The 15326-nt window shown below is 42.5% G+C and overlaps 1 protein-coding gene across 2 annotated transcripts in view; it reads right to left on the minus strand.

Moving 5' to 3' along the window:
* LOC142657900 (complement factor H-related protein 4-like) overlaps positions 1 to 15326 on the minus strand; it is a 170058-nt gene that overhangs the window by 118811 nt on the left and 35921 nt on the right. The window contains exons 4-5 of one of the 2 annotated variants that reach the window (XM_075833422.1): positions 14151 to 14330; positions 5775 to 5957 (exon numbers count right to left, since the gene is read on the minus strand). In XM_075833422.1, coding sequence (XP_075689537.1) covers positions 5775 to 5957; positions 14151 to 14330 — 363 coding nt within the window. The remainder of the gene's footprint in view (positions 1 to 5774; positions 5958 to 14150; positions 14331 to 15326) is intronic. The other variant, XM_075833423.1, reaches the window with a different exon arrangement.

Consider the following 15326-nt stretch of genomic DNA (forward strand, 5'->3'; position numbering starts at 1 on the left):
GTCCAAAAGTCAAATGGCGCTCCTTCTGAGCCTGGCAGTGTTCCCAACCAGCAGTTTATGACCACTTATGGGGTATTACTGTATTCTTGAGACCCCGCTTAATAATTTAAGGGGTGTGTGTCTCCAGTGGCACAAGCTGGGCACAACATATTGGGCACTGATATGTCATATCTGTGGAGAAATGGAAATGTTCTATCTTCAACATCTATTGTGTACGAATTTCTGCAAAACACTTGTGGAGTCGAAATGCTTACTATACCTCTAGATGAATTCCTTGAGGGATGTAGTTCCCAAAATGGGGTAATTTTTTGGGGGGGTTTTCACTGTACTGGTACCATAGCTTAATGCAACATGGTGTCCGAAAAAGAATCTTGTAAAATCTCTACTCCAAAAACCAAATTGCGCTCCTTCCCTTTAGAGCCTTGCTGTGTGTACAAAGTTTACGACCGCACATGGGGTGCCTTTTCTCCTGTATTCCTTGTAAAAATGAAAAAGGTTGAGCTAAAACTACATATTATTGGAAAAAATGTAGATTTAAATTTTCACGGCTAAATTCTAAGAAAATCTATAAAACACCTGTGGGTGTTGTCAAAATGTTCACTACACTCCTAATTTAATTCCTTGAGGGTTAAAGTCTCAAAAAATGGGGTCAGATCTGGGGAATTTCTACTATAGTGGTACCTCAGGAATCTCTGCAAGTACGACTTGGCCCCCACAAACCAAATCAGCAAAATATGCGCTCAAAAGCCAAATGGCGCTCCTTTCATTCAGAGCCCTGCCATGTCCAAACAGCAGTTTGGGAACACTTATGGGGTATTGCTGTATTCGGGAAAAAATGCTTTACAAACGTTGAGTTATCCTATAGTCCGTTGCAAATTAAAAATGTTGAGCTAGAACTACATCTGATTGGAAAACACAGAATTTTTTTTATTTTCACATCCCAATTCTACTAAATTCAGCAAAGTCCTATGTGGTCAAAATGCTCACTATATCCCCTAAATTAATTCCTCAAGGGCTGTAGTTTGACAAATGGAGTCACCTTTCAGGTGTTTTCACTGTACTGGTACCGGAGGGGCTCTGTAAATGCAACATGGCGCCCAGGAAACAATCCAGCAAAATTCGCACTCCAAAAGCCAAATGGCGCTCCCTCCCTTCTGAGCCCTGCCGTGTGACCAGACAGTAGTTTATGACCGCATATGGGGTATTGCCTACTCTGAAGAAGTTGCTTGAAAAAATGTTGAGGTGCTTTTTCTCCTTTATTTGTTGAGAAAATGAAACATTTTCAGCTAAAGCAACTACTTATTGGAAAAAAATACAATTTTAACTGCCCAATTCTAATAAAATCTATGGAACACCTGTGGGGTCAAAATGCTCTCTATACCACTAGATGAATTTCTTGTGGGAGTAGTTTCCAAAATGTGGTCTTTTTTCAGGTATTTCCTTTGCTTTGGCACCACAAGACCTTTACTAACCTGACAATGCCTAAAATAAATTCTAATAAAAAGAAGGCCACAACAACCACTAGGTCCTCCTTCACTACTGAGGCCTATTTTTCAGTCCAGTAGCACAGTAGGGCCACATGTGGGATATTTATAAAAGCTGCAAAAACTGGGCAATAAATATTAAGTTGTGTTTTTCTGTTAACACTTCTGTGTTACAGAGAAAAATTGATAAAACCTGAATTTCTGCATAAAAAAAAAATGAAATGTTTAAATTTCACCTCCACTTTGCTTCAATTCCTGTGAAACACCTAAAGGGTTAAGAAACTTCTAAATGCTTTTTTGAATACTTTAATGGGTGCTGTTTTTAAAATGGGGTGATTTATGGGAGTCCAAAATATAGGTCCCTCAAAGCTACTTCAGAACTTAACCCTATAAAATAGGCTTTTGAAATTTTCTTGAAAACGTGCTGCTAAACTTATAATCCTTGTAACATCCTAGAAAAAGATAAGGATGTAAAAGAAAATGATGTCAACATAAACCAGGCATATGGGAAATGTTCATTAGTAACTATTTTGTGTGGTATTACTGTCTGCAGATTTAGAAAAATCCTAAATTTTGCACATTTTCTCAAAATTTTGGTGTTTTTCCACAAGTAAGCAATGTATTTATTGACTAAATTTTACCCCTGGCATAAAATACAATTTGTCACAAGAAAACTTGCTTGGATAGGTGAAAGCATTCCAAAGCTATTGCCACAAAGTGACATACATTAGATTTGAAAAATGGGGAAAAATGGGGCTCTGTCAGGAAGTCTAAAAGTGGCTGCGGCGGGAAGGGGTTAAACATGAAAAAAATTGCTTTAAAAAAATCTATAAAATATTTTCATTAGATGAGAAATGCAGGAAACAGTCAAGAATCTTAGTAATCAGTACAACAGATTAATCCCTTCCCGCTTTGGTCACTTTTGACCTTCCTGACAGAGCCTTATTTTTAAAATCTGACATGTTTCACTTTATGTGGTAATAACTTTGGAATGATTTTACCTATCCAAGCGATTCTGAGACTGTTTTCTCGGGACACATTGAACTTTATGTTACTGTTTAAAATTTACTCGGTACATTTAGTGACAAATTAAAAAAATTTGCATTTTTCTAAATTTAAATGTATCTGTTTGTAGGACAGGCAGTTATACCACACAAAATTGTTGCTAATTAACAACCCCCATATGTCTACTTTAGATTGGCATCGTTTTTTGGACATCTTTTTATTTTTCTAGTATGTTACAAGGCTTAGAACTTTCGCAGCAATTTCTCACATTTTCAAGAAAATGTCAAAAGGCTATATTTACAGGGCCCAGTTAAGTTGTGAAGTGGCTTTTAGAGCCTTATATATTAGAAACCCCCAATAAGTCACCCCATTTTAAAAACATCACCCCTCAAAGTATTCAAAACAGCATTTAGAAAGTTTCTTAACCCTTTAGACATTTTACAGGAATTAAAGCAAAATAGAGGTGAAATTTACAAATTTCATTTTTTTTACAGAAATTCATTTTTAATCATTTTTTTTTTTTTGTAACACAGAAAGTTTTACCAGAGAAACCAAACTCAATATTTATTGCCCAGATTCTGCAGCTTTAGGAAATATCCCACATGTGGCCCTAGTGTGTTTATAGACTAATCCCCAAAAGTGACCCCATTTGGGAAACTACACCCCTCAAGGAAATTATCTAGGGGCATAGTGAGCATTTTGACCCTACAGGTTTATTGCAGAAATTATTGGAAGTAGGCCATGAAATTTCATGAACATTCTTTAAAAGGAAATGTAGGTTTAGCTAATTTTTTCTAATTTCCACAAGAACTAAAGGAGAAAAAGCACCACAACATTTGTAAAGCAATGTCTCCCGAGTAAAACAATACCCCACATGTGGTCATAAACAGCAGTTTAGAAACTGGGTAGGGCTCAGAAGGGAAAGAGTATCATTTGGCTTTTGGAGCTCAAATTTAGCAGGAATGGTTTGCGCAGGCCATGTTGCATTTGCAAAGCCCCTGAGGGACCAAAACAGTTAAAACACCCAAAAAGTGAGTCCATTTAGTAAACTACACTCCTTGAGGAATTCATCTACGGGTGTAGTGAGCATTTTGACCCCACAGGTGTTTCATAGATTTTATTAGAATTGGGCAGTGAAAATACAAACAATCCTTTTTCTTCAATAAGACGTAGCTTTAGCTCAAAATTTTTCATTTTCTCAACAAATAAAGGAAAAAAAGAACCCAACATTTGTAAAGCAACTTCTCTGTGTAGCGTCCATGGCCGCGGGCCGTCGGGTTTACTCACCTCCCGACGCCCACAGCCATGGATCCGTGAGCGCTGGTCCCCATCTCCTTCCTAGGAGACGCCAGTGCTCACTTCTGCTCCGTTCTGCTGTGTCCCGTAGGGTGCGCGCACACGCTCGTGCCCGGCCTTAAAGGGCCAGCGTGCGAAAATAGGAAGTCGTCATCATCATCAACTGCCACGATTTCCTGGTCTATAAGAAGGCCCCAGGCCTTCTAATCCTTGCCTGAGCGTTGTTAGTTTTCCCAGTCTGTCTTGCAAATGGTCCCTTAGTGCTTCCCGTTCCAGTTGTTACCCATGCCTTGTTCCCTGTTCCTGTTTCCCGTGCTGTGCCTTTAGTATCTAGTCGTGCCACGTCCTGTGTCATCTGCCACGTCCGGAGGAATCTGCCACGTCCTGTGTCATCTGCCACGTCCGGAGGAATCCGCCACGTCCTGTGTCATCTGCCACGTCCGGAGGAATCCGCCACGTCCTGTGTCATCTGCCACGTCCGGAGGAATCCGCCACGTCTGACGTAACCTGCGGCACATGTGTCATCCGCCACGTTTAGCATTATCTGCTGCACCCATCTCCATCAGTGCCAGAGCTGCGGTCACCGTCTGGACTATCCAGGTACCCTTGTGCGGGACATTGTATTTCTGAGGTTTCCTGTTGTTTGGCCAGCTGGCTCCCCGCTACGGCGGTATGGCCTAGTGGGTCCACTAACCTGCCTCATGACACTCTGGTGTACAGAAATACCCCATTTGTGGTCATAAACTGCTATTTGGGCACACGACAAGGATCAGAAGAGAAGGAGCCATTTGGCTTTTGGAGCACAGATTTTTCTGGATTGGTTTCTTGATACCATGTCGCATTTGCAAAGCCCTTGAGGGACCAAAACAGTGAAAACGCCCAAAAAGTTACTCCATTTGAGATACTGCACCCCTTAAGGAATTAATCTAGGGCTGTAGTGAGCATTTTTGCACCACAGGTTTTTTATAGATTTTATTTGAATTGGGCAGTGAAAATAAAAATTCAATTTTTTTTCCAGTAAGATGCAGCTTTAACTCCAAATTTTTTATTTTCTCCAAATATAAAGGAGAAAAAGCCCTCCAACATTTGTATAGCATTTTTTTACGAGTACGGCAATACCCCATATGTGGTCATAAACTGCTGTTTGGCCACATGGCAGGGCTCAGAAGGGAAGTTGCGCCATTTGGCTTTTGGAGTGCAGATTTTGCTGGATTGGTTTCTGGTCGCTATGTATTCATTTGCAAACCCCTTGGGGAACCAAAACAGTGAACTGGAAACTACACCCCTCAAGGTATTCACCTAGGGGTGTAGTGAGCATGTTAACCCTGCAGGTGTTTTGCAGAAATTAGTTTGTACTCGATGTTGCAGAGTAAAAATTAGATTTTTTTCCATAGATATGCCAATATGTGGTACCCAACTCGTGCCACCATAACAAGACAGCTCTCTAATTATTCTGCTGTGTTTCCCGGTTTTAGAAACACCCTACATGTGGCCCTAATCTTTTGCCTGGACATTCGACAGGGCTCAGGAGTGAAAGTGTACCATGCGAAATTGAGGCCTAATTTGGCGACTTACAAAGTATTGGTTCACAATTGCAGGGCTCTGATGTGAAATACTAAAAGAAACCCCTGAGAAGTGACGCCATTTTGGAAACGACAACCCTCAAGGCATTTATTAAGGGGTGTAGAGAGCATTTTCACCCACTGGTCTTTTCTATAAATGATTGCGCTGTGGATGGTTCAAAGTAAAAATTTTAATTTTCCACCAGATATGTCATTTCAGTGGCCAATATGTCATGCCCAGCTTATGACAGTGGAGACACACACACCCCAAAAATACAGCTGACATCCACCGCTGATGATGCCGGCTCATCTCCTGTAGTAGTAGTAGTGCATGCACTACTAATCTCATCATAACCCTAATAGTAATATGATTTTATTACTTTTATGTTGTTTGTGTACACATTGTGATGAAGTACAATGAACATACCTAGACAAAGTGGTGCTTCATCCCAGGCGCCATTCAAACATTTTACAATCCTGTTTCCCTTAAGAATATAATATTCTGAGCATCTAAATTCCACAGATTCACCAGATTTATAGTTATGTTTTCTAATTTGCACGGTGTCTCCAGACTGTACAGTTGGTGGTGGACCACACTGCTCACCAATTTCTGAAAAAGAAACATAAGACAAATGTGTTTACTGAATATAATAATTGCATAACTAAATTAAGAATTTTATAATTTATTTTCTCTTTATTAACATATACTTTAACTTTATGATTTGTCAGCATTGCTTCACCACCTGCAGGATTCTCCTGGCCTGACGTATCAGTTGTCAACAATTTAGGCCTCATGCACACGACCGTGTTTTTGCTGCCGCAATTTATCCGCATTTTTGCAGATAATTTGCAGACCCACATAAACTTAGCCCGTGCTTTCTACGGAGCCTGGCTGGGGCCGAGAGTCCGGGACGCAATAAACTCAGAACAGGTCATTATACTGTCTGCAATTGCGAAACGGAATTCCAGTAGAAGTCTATTGAACTGTGGAAATAGCGTGCAGCATACAGATTGCTGTCCGTGTTTACCCGTAATTTTGGATAGGTTGCCTAGCGACTCCAGGGACTTTCCAAGTTGTAGAAACGAAGATGCGGAGAATCAATTTATGCGTAGTACAGGGCACACTACATGAGAAGAAGCATGTTTCTGGCAGTTCTTCAAGTGGAAAAGCTAATCACCCTGTTGCATGAGCGTCCATGCATTTGGGACAAGCACCAAGGTGGTTACCAGGACCACATTCTGAAGACCCGAGCCAATCGGAAGAGTTGGCCGTTGAAGTCTACGAACAGATGTGGGAAAATGCAACGAGGGCACTATGAAAAAGACTTCGTAAGTATCACCCGACACCTATGACCCTTCACCCTTTGCAGCCATTTTGTTTTTTTGATGTCATTTTAATACTGTTTTTTTTTCTAGTGGATGAATTAAAGACCCGATGGAATGCCTGCTGGGACAAGTTCCATCGGGAACTTTAGGAGAAGGGAAAAAGTGGGGACGGGCATAAGCCAAAGCACCCCTACCTGTATATCCAACAGTTGATGTTCCTGACAGATGTCATGGAGGTTGGCCCGTAAGTATATATCACATATACTTGTCCAGTGACGCATGGGGCTATGCTACGTACCAGGGACCCCCCTGATACCTACCATACTTCCACCCGTCAATTTCTGCTGTGTTGATTGTGTGTAGTTAGGGCCTATTGTGACGCATGGAGCTATGCTACGTACCAGATAGCCCCTTGGTACTTAGCATTCTTCCATCCTTAAATTTCTGCTAAGTTGATTGTGTGTAGTTAGGGCTAGGGCCGATTCTACCTTTTCTGCTGCCTGAGGCGAAAATTAAAATGGCGCCTGCCCCAGATTTTGATTGACATCCCCCTGGCTGTTCTACATCACTAGCAGCCTCCTCCAACTCTTGCTGATGCTCCGTTGCCTTGTGCTCCCCTGGCATGCGCGGTGCAGCCGGGCAGAGTACACCTCGCTGCATGCTGCGTGCCGAAGTAGTACAAGGCAATGGCGCATCTGAGAAAGTTGGAGGATACTGGTAGTGATATAGAACAGCGAGGGGGATGTCAATCAAATATGGAAAGGTGGATTTGTAGCCAGGATTATGTGACTCTTCAGGATATCGGCACCGCCCCATGACCCTTCAATGAGTAATTAGCATATAGTGTGTGCCGTTTTAAAGTTGATTTGATAGATTTTGCTGCATCTGCAAAAAACAAGCGAGAATGTTTGGAAATATTGTCAGGTCATGTATTACTGCATGGTGGTGGTTCAAGGGTTAAAACTACCTGACCGGTTCCCATAAAATATACAATGAATGTAAAGGATCTGCCAGGCACAACTTCTGTGTATACGCACATAGGCAATCAGTCTGCACCTGAGTCTATGTCTCTGAGACTGACTCCAGCTTCCACCACTCAGGCTGGCAGGCTTAGGAGTGGGAGAGCCTATCGCAGCCTGGCCAGACAGAGCTAGCTCCCGCCCTCTGTCTATTTATACCTGCCTTTCCTGTTCCTCCTTTGCTTGTGATTCTTCTCGTGTGGTTTCCTGGCCCAGCTACAGCTTCTACTATATGATCCTGCTCCATACTGACCCTGGCTTACTGACTACTCTCCTGCTCTGCGTCTGGTACCTCGTACACTCCTGGTTTGACTCAGCTCGTTCACCACTCTTGTTGCCCACGGTGTTGCCGTGGGCAACTGCCCCATTTCCCTTAGCTTTGTGTACCCTTGTCTGTTTGTCTCGTGCACTTACTGAGCGTAGGGTCCGCCGCCCAGTTGTACCCGGTCGCCTAGGGCGGGTCGTTGCAAGTAGGCAGGGACAGAGTGGCGGGTAGATTAGGGCTCACTTGTCCGTTTCCCTGCCCCCTTCATTACAATGAATTGAAAACAATTCTATCTGCCATGCAAGTTTGTTATTATAAATCACCAGAACCAAGCTCAATATATATATATATATATACAGCACCAGACCCAAGCTCATAACATAAATACAACATGATAACCAAGATCAATATATATATACATCCCTAGAACCAAGCTCAGTACATAAATACAGCACCAGAACAAAGCTCATTACATATATGCAGCACCAGAATTAAGATCATGACATATATACAGCACCAGAACAAAGCTCATACATATATACAGCACTGGCACAAGTACAGCTCAATTTGGTGCAACCCCTGTCGTATAGGTTTGTATGGTGTAAAACTACAGCTCCCAGCATGGCCCGAACAATGGTTAGGATATGCTGGGAGATGCTGTTTCACAAAAAAAAAATTATACCATCCATCATCTCGCTGCAGATCATACAGTGACTACAGTGCCGATTAGAGGCAGAATAAACATTTACATTGTGGCTCACAGGTGACAAATTCTCAGATCCTAGTTCTTTTTCTTCTCCATCCGGTCCAGACCTCTATGATGACTTCTCCCGGCCATGACCCATGTCTACAGTTTGCCGCTCCGATGTCTTCAGCTTCTCACTTTTCAAACATTTCTGCACCTATAAACGAAGATAAAATTCTCATGTTGCCACACTCTATACCCCCTTGGCACCTAGCATTCTTCCATCTGTAAATTTCTGCTTTGTGGATTGTGTGTGGTTAGGGCCTTCTTGTGACACATGTTGCTATGCTAGGTACCAGGGACCCTTCTGTTACCTAGCATACTTCCATCCGTCAATTTTTGCTACGTTGATCGTGTGTAGTTAGGGCCTACTGCAAGATCATAGTTATATCAGACACAGTTTAAAAAGATGAATGATTAAGCACAATCTTCAGCAAACAGAACATGAAGTGGACTTGGATGAAACACAGCTGGAAAATGGTGCTGTGGAGCCATGCTCACCCAGCAATACTGACTCCACACTGAGCAGATTGACAAGTTGACACTGTTGAGATCCACCCTGGCAAACTATTCTCCCCCAGCATTATGGATACATTTTCAGGATGCAGCTAGGCCTTGTAATGTTGGGGCAGAATAGTGTGTCAGTACTTTGTGTGGTACACTTAGAAGGTGCTGGGCAGCCCGCCTGATCTAATAGTATGGGCGTAACTGTGTGACTGGCAAACTTATAGCAGCTATATATGTGTGCAATGATAATACTAAGCAGCCACCCCCTCATTAATAGTAGGCGTGAGACTGAGTAAGTATGGCCTTTTTAGTGATCTCATCCACTTTACCCTCAGTCAAATGTTAGAAAAAGTGGTGAATGTGTTCATAAATACGGTGCTCAGTCAGAACACCAATTTTTTTCAATGTATTTAAGGCAGACAACCAGCATAAATAAATTGATAAATCAACCCCATACAGCTCAAAATCCCCTGCGTCCCTTTACACAATACATAATAAAATTCTGCCACCACTAGGGAGAATGGAAGTTGTAAAAACCTCTATGTAGTGAGCTCCTTCTAGTTGCTGTTGCTGGTAAATGCAGTGATTCTATGTTGGGGAGCAGGAGTTTAGAGAGTTGCCCTTTTCACCCCAGGCTCCATAGTGGTCGTGCAGTCTGCCTCTATGGTAGATACGCAACTGCTTTCCAGCTCATGTTGGGCTAGTCAAACTTTTGACACATTGTTTTATTATGTTTATGCTTATTATCGTCGGCATCAGCTGCCATCTTGAATATCCATAAGAAAAGTTCCTGATACGCAGTACAATTCTGGACTCTTCGTCAGAATTATCCTGGAATAATGAGGTCCTGGTCGCAAGCTCCTGGCATTGGTTGCCTGGCCGAAGTAAGGACAAGTTGGCAGGCCATGAATTACCTTCCTCCCTGGATGCACTCATCATGCTGGCCACGAGAATTGACATCCATTTCAGAGAACGTGCCCAGAAGCGCTTCCATTAAGCGTTATGAGAAAGAAGGGTTCCAAGACTCGCTCTGTCCTTTTAGAGAGTCTCTGCTCACCCCAGTTACTGAAGAACCAGTGCAAATTGAGAGAGTCAAACCAAGAGCGCCAGCGTAGGCATAAAGATCCGTGCGCAATAGCCCGGTGAAGTCAGGAAACTCCACCACCTAGGGTCTGCAAAGTTCACGTCCAAGACTTTTTTGATTCTGGACCCGCAGGAAATTTCATTCACCAAGACCTTGTGACTCGTCTTAGTCTGCCGGTTGATGGTCTGAAGGGTCCCTTGGCAGTGGCATCCATAAATGGTCAATACCTTCCTGATCCCAACCTTTTTGTCACTTAGCCTCTAACTATGCAAGGGGGAGTGCTTCACTTGGAACAAATCTCCTTCTGTGTGTTGCCGATCTCCATTAATTCCTTCCTTCTGGGCTGGCTGGCCTGGCTACAGCAACACGCCACAGTCTTTGATTGGAACTCCGACCAAGTCCTTCGGTGCGGCTGAAGCTGCTGTACAAAGGGCCTGGTACGAATCAAAACTGCCTCTGCACTGTCTATGCCACAGAACCTGCCAGGTCTGCCTCGCTGCTACTCAACCTATGCAGACATCTTCAGTAAAAAGGAGGCAGAGACGTTGCCGCCACATCGACCATGTGACTGTCCTGTTGATCTTTTGCCAGAGTCAACTACTCCTCGAGGTCGAGTCTATTCGTTGTCCCTGCCAGAGACTCAAGCCATGTTGGAATACATCAGAGAAAACCTGGAAATGGAATTTATAAGAAAGTCTTCTTCGCCTGCCGGAGATGGGAGATTCATATATATAAAAAATATTAAAAAATCTAAAGAGTTTTTAAAAAAACACTTTTCTGACTTTCCCCCAAATGCAAATAAAACTTAAGATATCTGGTAGTGCTGAAAAAGTCTGAACTATCTCAATATAACATTTTATAACCTACACGGTGAACGCCGTAAAAAAAAACAAAAATGAAAACAGAATCGCTGATTTTTCCCACTAAAAAGGAAATAAAAAGTGTTCCAAAAGTCTCATGTACGCTAATGGTACCAATAGAAACTATAGCTCTCCCTGCCAAAAATAAGCCCTAATGGCGCTTAATCGACAGCAAAATACAAAAGTTATGGCTCTCAGAATATGATGCCACAAAACAAATTTTATTTTTAACAATTATTTTTTTCATTGTAAAAGTAGCAAACCATTAAAAAAAATGTTACATTTGGCATCGCCATAATCGCATTGAATCGTGGAATAAGGTTAACATGTCGTTTCTACTGTATAGAGGAATCGCTGTTTTTTTCCCATTCCCTACAATAATTTTTTCCAGTTTTTCAATACATTATATGGTACAATAAATGGTGCCATGAAAAACTACAACTCGTCCCGCAAAAATCAAGCCTGCATACGACTTTATCGATGGAAAAATAAAAAAGTTATGGCTTTTGGAAGGTGGAAGTAAAAAAAAAAAAAAATGAAAATCCTAAAAATTACTGCGACGGGAAGCAGTTAATAGTTCTATTATAATGACAGGTTACCTTCAAGGTTTGCTGTAAACTTCTCTGAATATGTTATCAGAAGTATTTGCCATGTTCTTATGTGAATTACTGCAAGGCCCTGTACACACGGCATGTAATTGACATGAAATTTTGCGATTTTACGAGCTGAAATACGTGACAAAAAGCACTTTATTAAGGTTCCCATTCAAATTAATGGGAAAGGGCACAGTTAGTATATACAATGTGTTTTCTTTATTTATAAAAACGCGTTGTGTAAAAAAGAAGCGTCAGGTTAATTCTTTGACGTGTAAAACGCACCAAAAAATGCGCCAAATGATCCCATAGTCAATGGGAGTCCTAATTGCGTGCCAAAAACATGTAAAAAAACGCTCACAAAAAAAGACGCTGAAAATGCGTAAAAAACACTTATATTTTAAAAATAACTTTACAAGAAACGCTAGCGTATTTGACACGTTTACACGTAATTTTTTTTTTTTAGTGCCGTGTGAACATGCCCCAAGGTTACCATATGCGAGCACTACATATATAATAAGGGACATACTATTCATTAGGTATAATACTTCATCTTTGCTTGTATTTTTCTGAACAAATAAAATGTTTGTTTTATTTTACCCTTTAGGCCCTGTTCACACAACAGAAAATTCTACCTGTAAAAATCAACTCCGGTTTTTTTGAAGTGGTGTTGCAGGACAGGCGTTTTTTTACGCCCTTTTGTGTCACTTTTTTTTAGGCATTTTTTGCCTCTTCCTTCAGCAAAGGAAGAAACCGCGAGCATTTTTTGCTATAAAACGTGTCAAAAAACGCGTCAAAAAACAAAGAAGTGTGAACAGGGCCTTACAGTATAATGCCGCCATAGCTGCTCCCATACAGTATAATGCCCTATAGCTGCTCTTATACAGTATAATGCCCCATAGCTGCCCCCATACAATATAATGCCCACCCAGATGGCCCATACAGTATAATGCCACTATAGAGTCCCCCATACAGTATAATGCCCACACAGATGCCCCCATACAGTAAAATGCCCACATATATGCCCCCATACAGTATAATGCCCCCCGTATATGCCCCCATACAGTATAATGCCTCATAGCTGCCCCCATACAGCATATTGCCCCCATAGCTGACCCATACAGTATAATGCCCCCATAACTGCCCCCATACAATATAATGCCCTCCCAGATGACCCATACAGTATAATGCCGCTATAGATTCCCGCATACAGTATAATGCCCCCATTACAACCGCAATGCACTATAATGCCCCCATAGCTACCACCATACACTATAATGCCCCCTTAGCTGCCACCATACACTATATTGCCTCCGCAGCTGCCACCATACTGTATAATGCCCCTTTAGCTTTCCCCATACAGTATAACGCCCCCATAGCTTCCCCTGATACAGTATAATGCCCCTCTAGCTGCCCCCATACAGTATAATGCCCCTTAGCTGCCCCATACAGTATAATGCCCCCTTAGCTGCCCCTACTGCCAGTGCCCACATATAAAGTGCCAGTGCCTACATAGTGATACAGTGCCCATGTAGAGAGTGCCACACACAGTGCCCATGTAGAAAGCGCTACAGTGTCCCCTGTAGATAGTGCCATATCTCCCTTAAAGATAGTGCCACCCCACTTGTAGATAGCGATACCCCCCCATAGCCATTGTGACTCCCTCTAGGGGCGGAATCTCCAGCTAGAGTGTCGGCAATGTCTGGCCGGGGATTCCACTCCAGGAGGAGCCACTGACGTCACTGTCCATAAATGGGCAGTGACATCAGGGATTCCCTCTATGGGCGGAATCCCCGGCCATAGCATCGGCAACACTCTAGCCGGGGATTTCGCTATAGGAGACACTAACGTCACTGTCCAAATATGGACCGTGACGTCAGGGATTTCCACATAGGTGCGGAGTCCCGGCTATAGTGTTGGCTACGTCCTGGCCTGGGATTCCGCTACAAGAAGAGCCCCTATTGTCACTGTCCATATATGGACAGTGACATCAGGGATTCCCTCTAGGAGCGATATCCCGAGCCATAGCGTCAGCAATGCTCTGGGTGAGCCACTGACGTCACTGTCCACATATGGACTGTGACATCAAGTTCTTCCCCGGGCTCAGTGCTTAATGTAGCGCTATCCCCAGGGAGTCCTCTGTAGTTATGCTGAAGCAGGGTGTTGACAGTTCCCTGCTTGAGCATAGGGTTCAACTGTATCTGTGTCCTGAGGATGCAGATACAGTTGAAACCGGGAGTCCATGACATTCCACCTGCTGCCCGGGACAGCGGGACACCGCCAATATCTGGGACTGTCCCTCTGAATCCGGGACGGTTGGAAGATATGCAGTTATAAACAGTCTGATTATTGTAAAGATATAGTGAATGCTCTTATCAAGCACATGCATATGCAGCAGACTTACTTGCAGAAGTACATTTTGGGTAGTTTATATTTCCCTGTACACATTTGGCTTCCAGTTTATTTTCTGGTATCATTCCTTCATTACATTGAAATGCGATTGTTTGTTCATGGTCCACTACAGTGCTGATATTGTAAAAAATATTATTGGTAATCATTGTCAATTGTTGTAATGCGCAAAAACCTGTAAAAAAATAATTGAAACTGTTACAGGTATGTGTTTATTGGGCACAATGCACACAGCACAAAATGGAAAAACAGAAATGTGTTACATCACTGTTAAACTGGCAGAAATATTTTGGGCCTACCTTCCACTGTTTTAAACTGGAGATAGGTAAACACCTTCCCTCCCCCCCCCCCATCCCTAAGAGAAAGGAGAGAACTATGCGCCCAATGTTAAAGTTGCAACATACACACATATTGTATTACCAATTTCAATAACCCCCAACTGGAGTTGCTATGAAAACCCAGTAAGATTTGTCCCCACTAGCCGTGAATGAAAGGGGCTCTGTCATGAAGACAAGCCCTGTTCATATGCTTTATGAGGTCATATTGACGTCCTAGGGATGTGTCCCCCACTCAGAACCCCCTTAATGAGCCACAGCGGCTCCCAATCTGGTTAATTTGAGCTGTCCATTCATCCAAATGGCAGACATGTAATACTACATTTCCCATGCAGTGGCCGCTGTAGGGGAAAAGAGCAGCTGGTTGCATTTTTTCTCTACCAATATCAGCTGTTTCAAATGTTCTGTGATGACAAAACCCCTTTAGAGTATAAATTATTTTGTATTAATAAAAATAGTACTTAGTTTCTGTAGCTACTGTATTTGCCTTCTAGCTTTAAAAGAAAAATGCACTTAAAGCGGATCTATCAGCAGAATACACTGCCCTAGGGAAGGACGACATATTATAGGTACAGGTCTATTCCCCTATTAGCCAAAATGAAGAAAAAATATTGTGCTGTTTGGCTACTAGTAGTAATGATAGAATATACTGGACTTACAGTTATGAGTCCAGTGTATTCATGAGGAGATCGCTCCCCTGTCCCTATTGGTGGTGATTGACCGGCTGCTGTGTATGCAAATTCAAAGCAGCCATTCCTTTGTCATTGTGAGGAGGACATGGGGAGGCAAGGAGAGGTGAAGGAGTGCTCTCCTCATGAATACACCGAACTTAGTAC

This window comes from Rhinoderma darwinii, chromosome 7, assembly GCF_050947455.1.
Source record: "Rhinoderma darwinii isolate aRhiDar2 chromosome 7, aRhiDar2.hap1, whole genome shotgun sequence".
Classification (NCBI taxonomy): domain Eukaryota; kingdom Metazoa; phylum Chordata; class Amphibia; order Anura; family Rhinodermatidae; genus Rhinoderma; species Rhinoderma darwinii.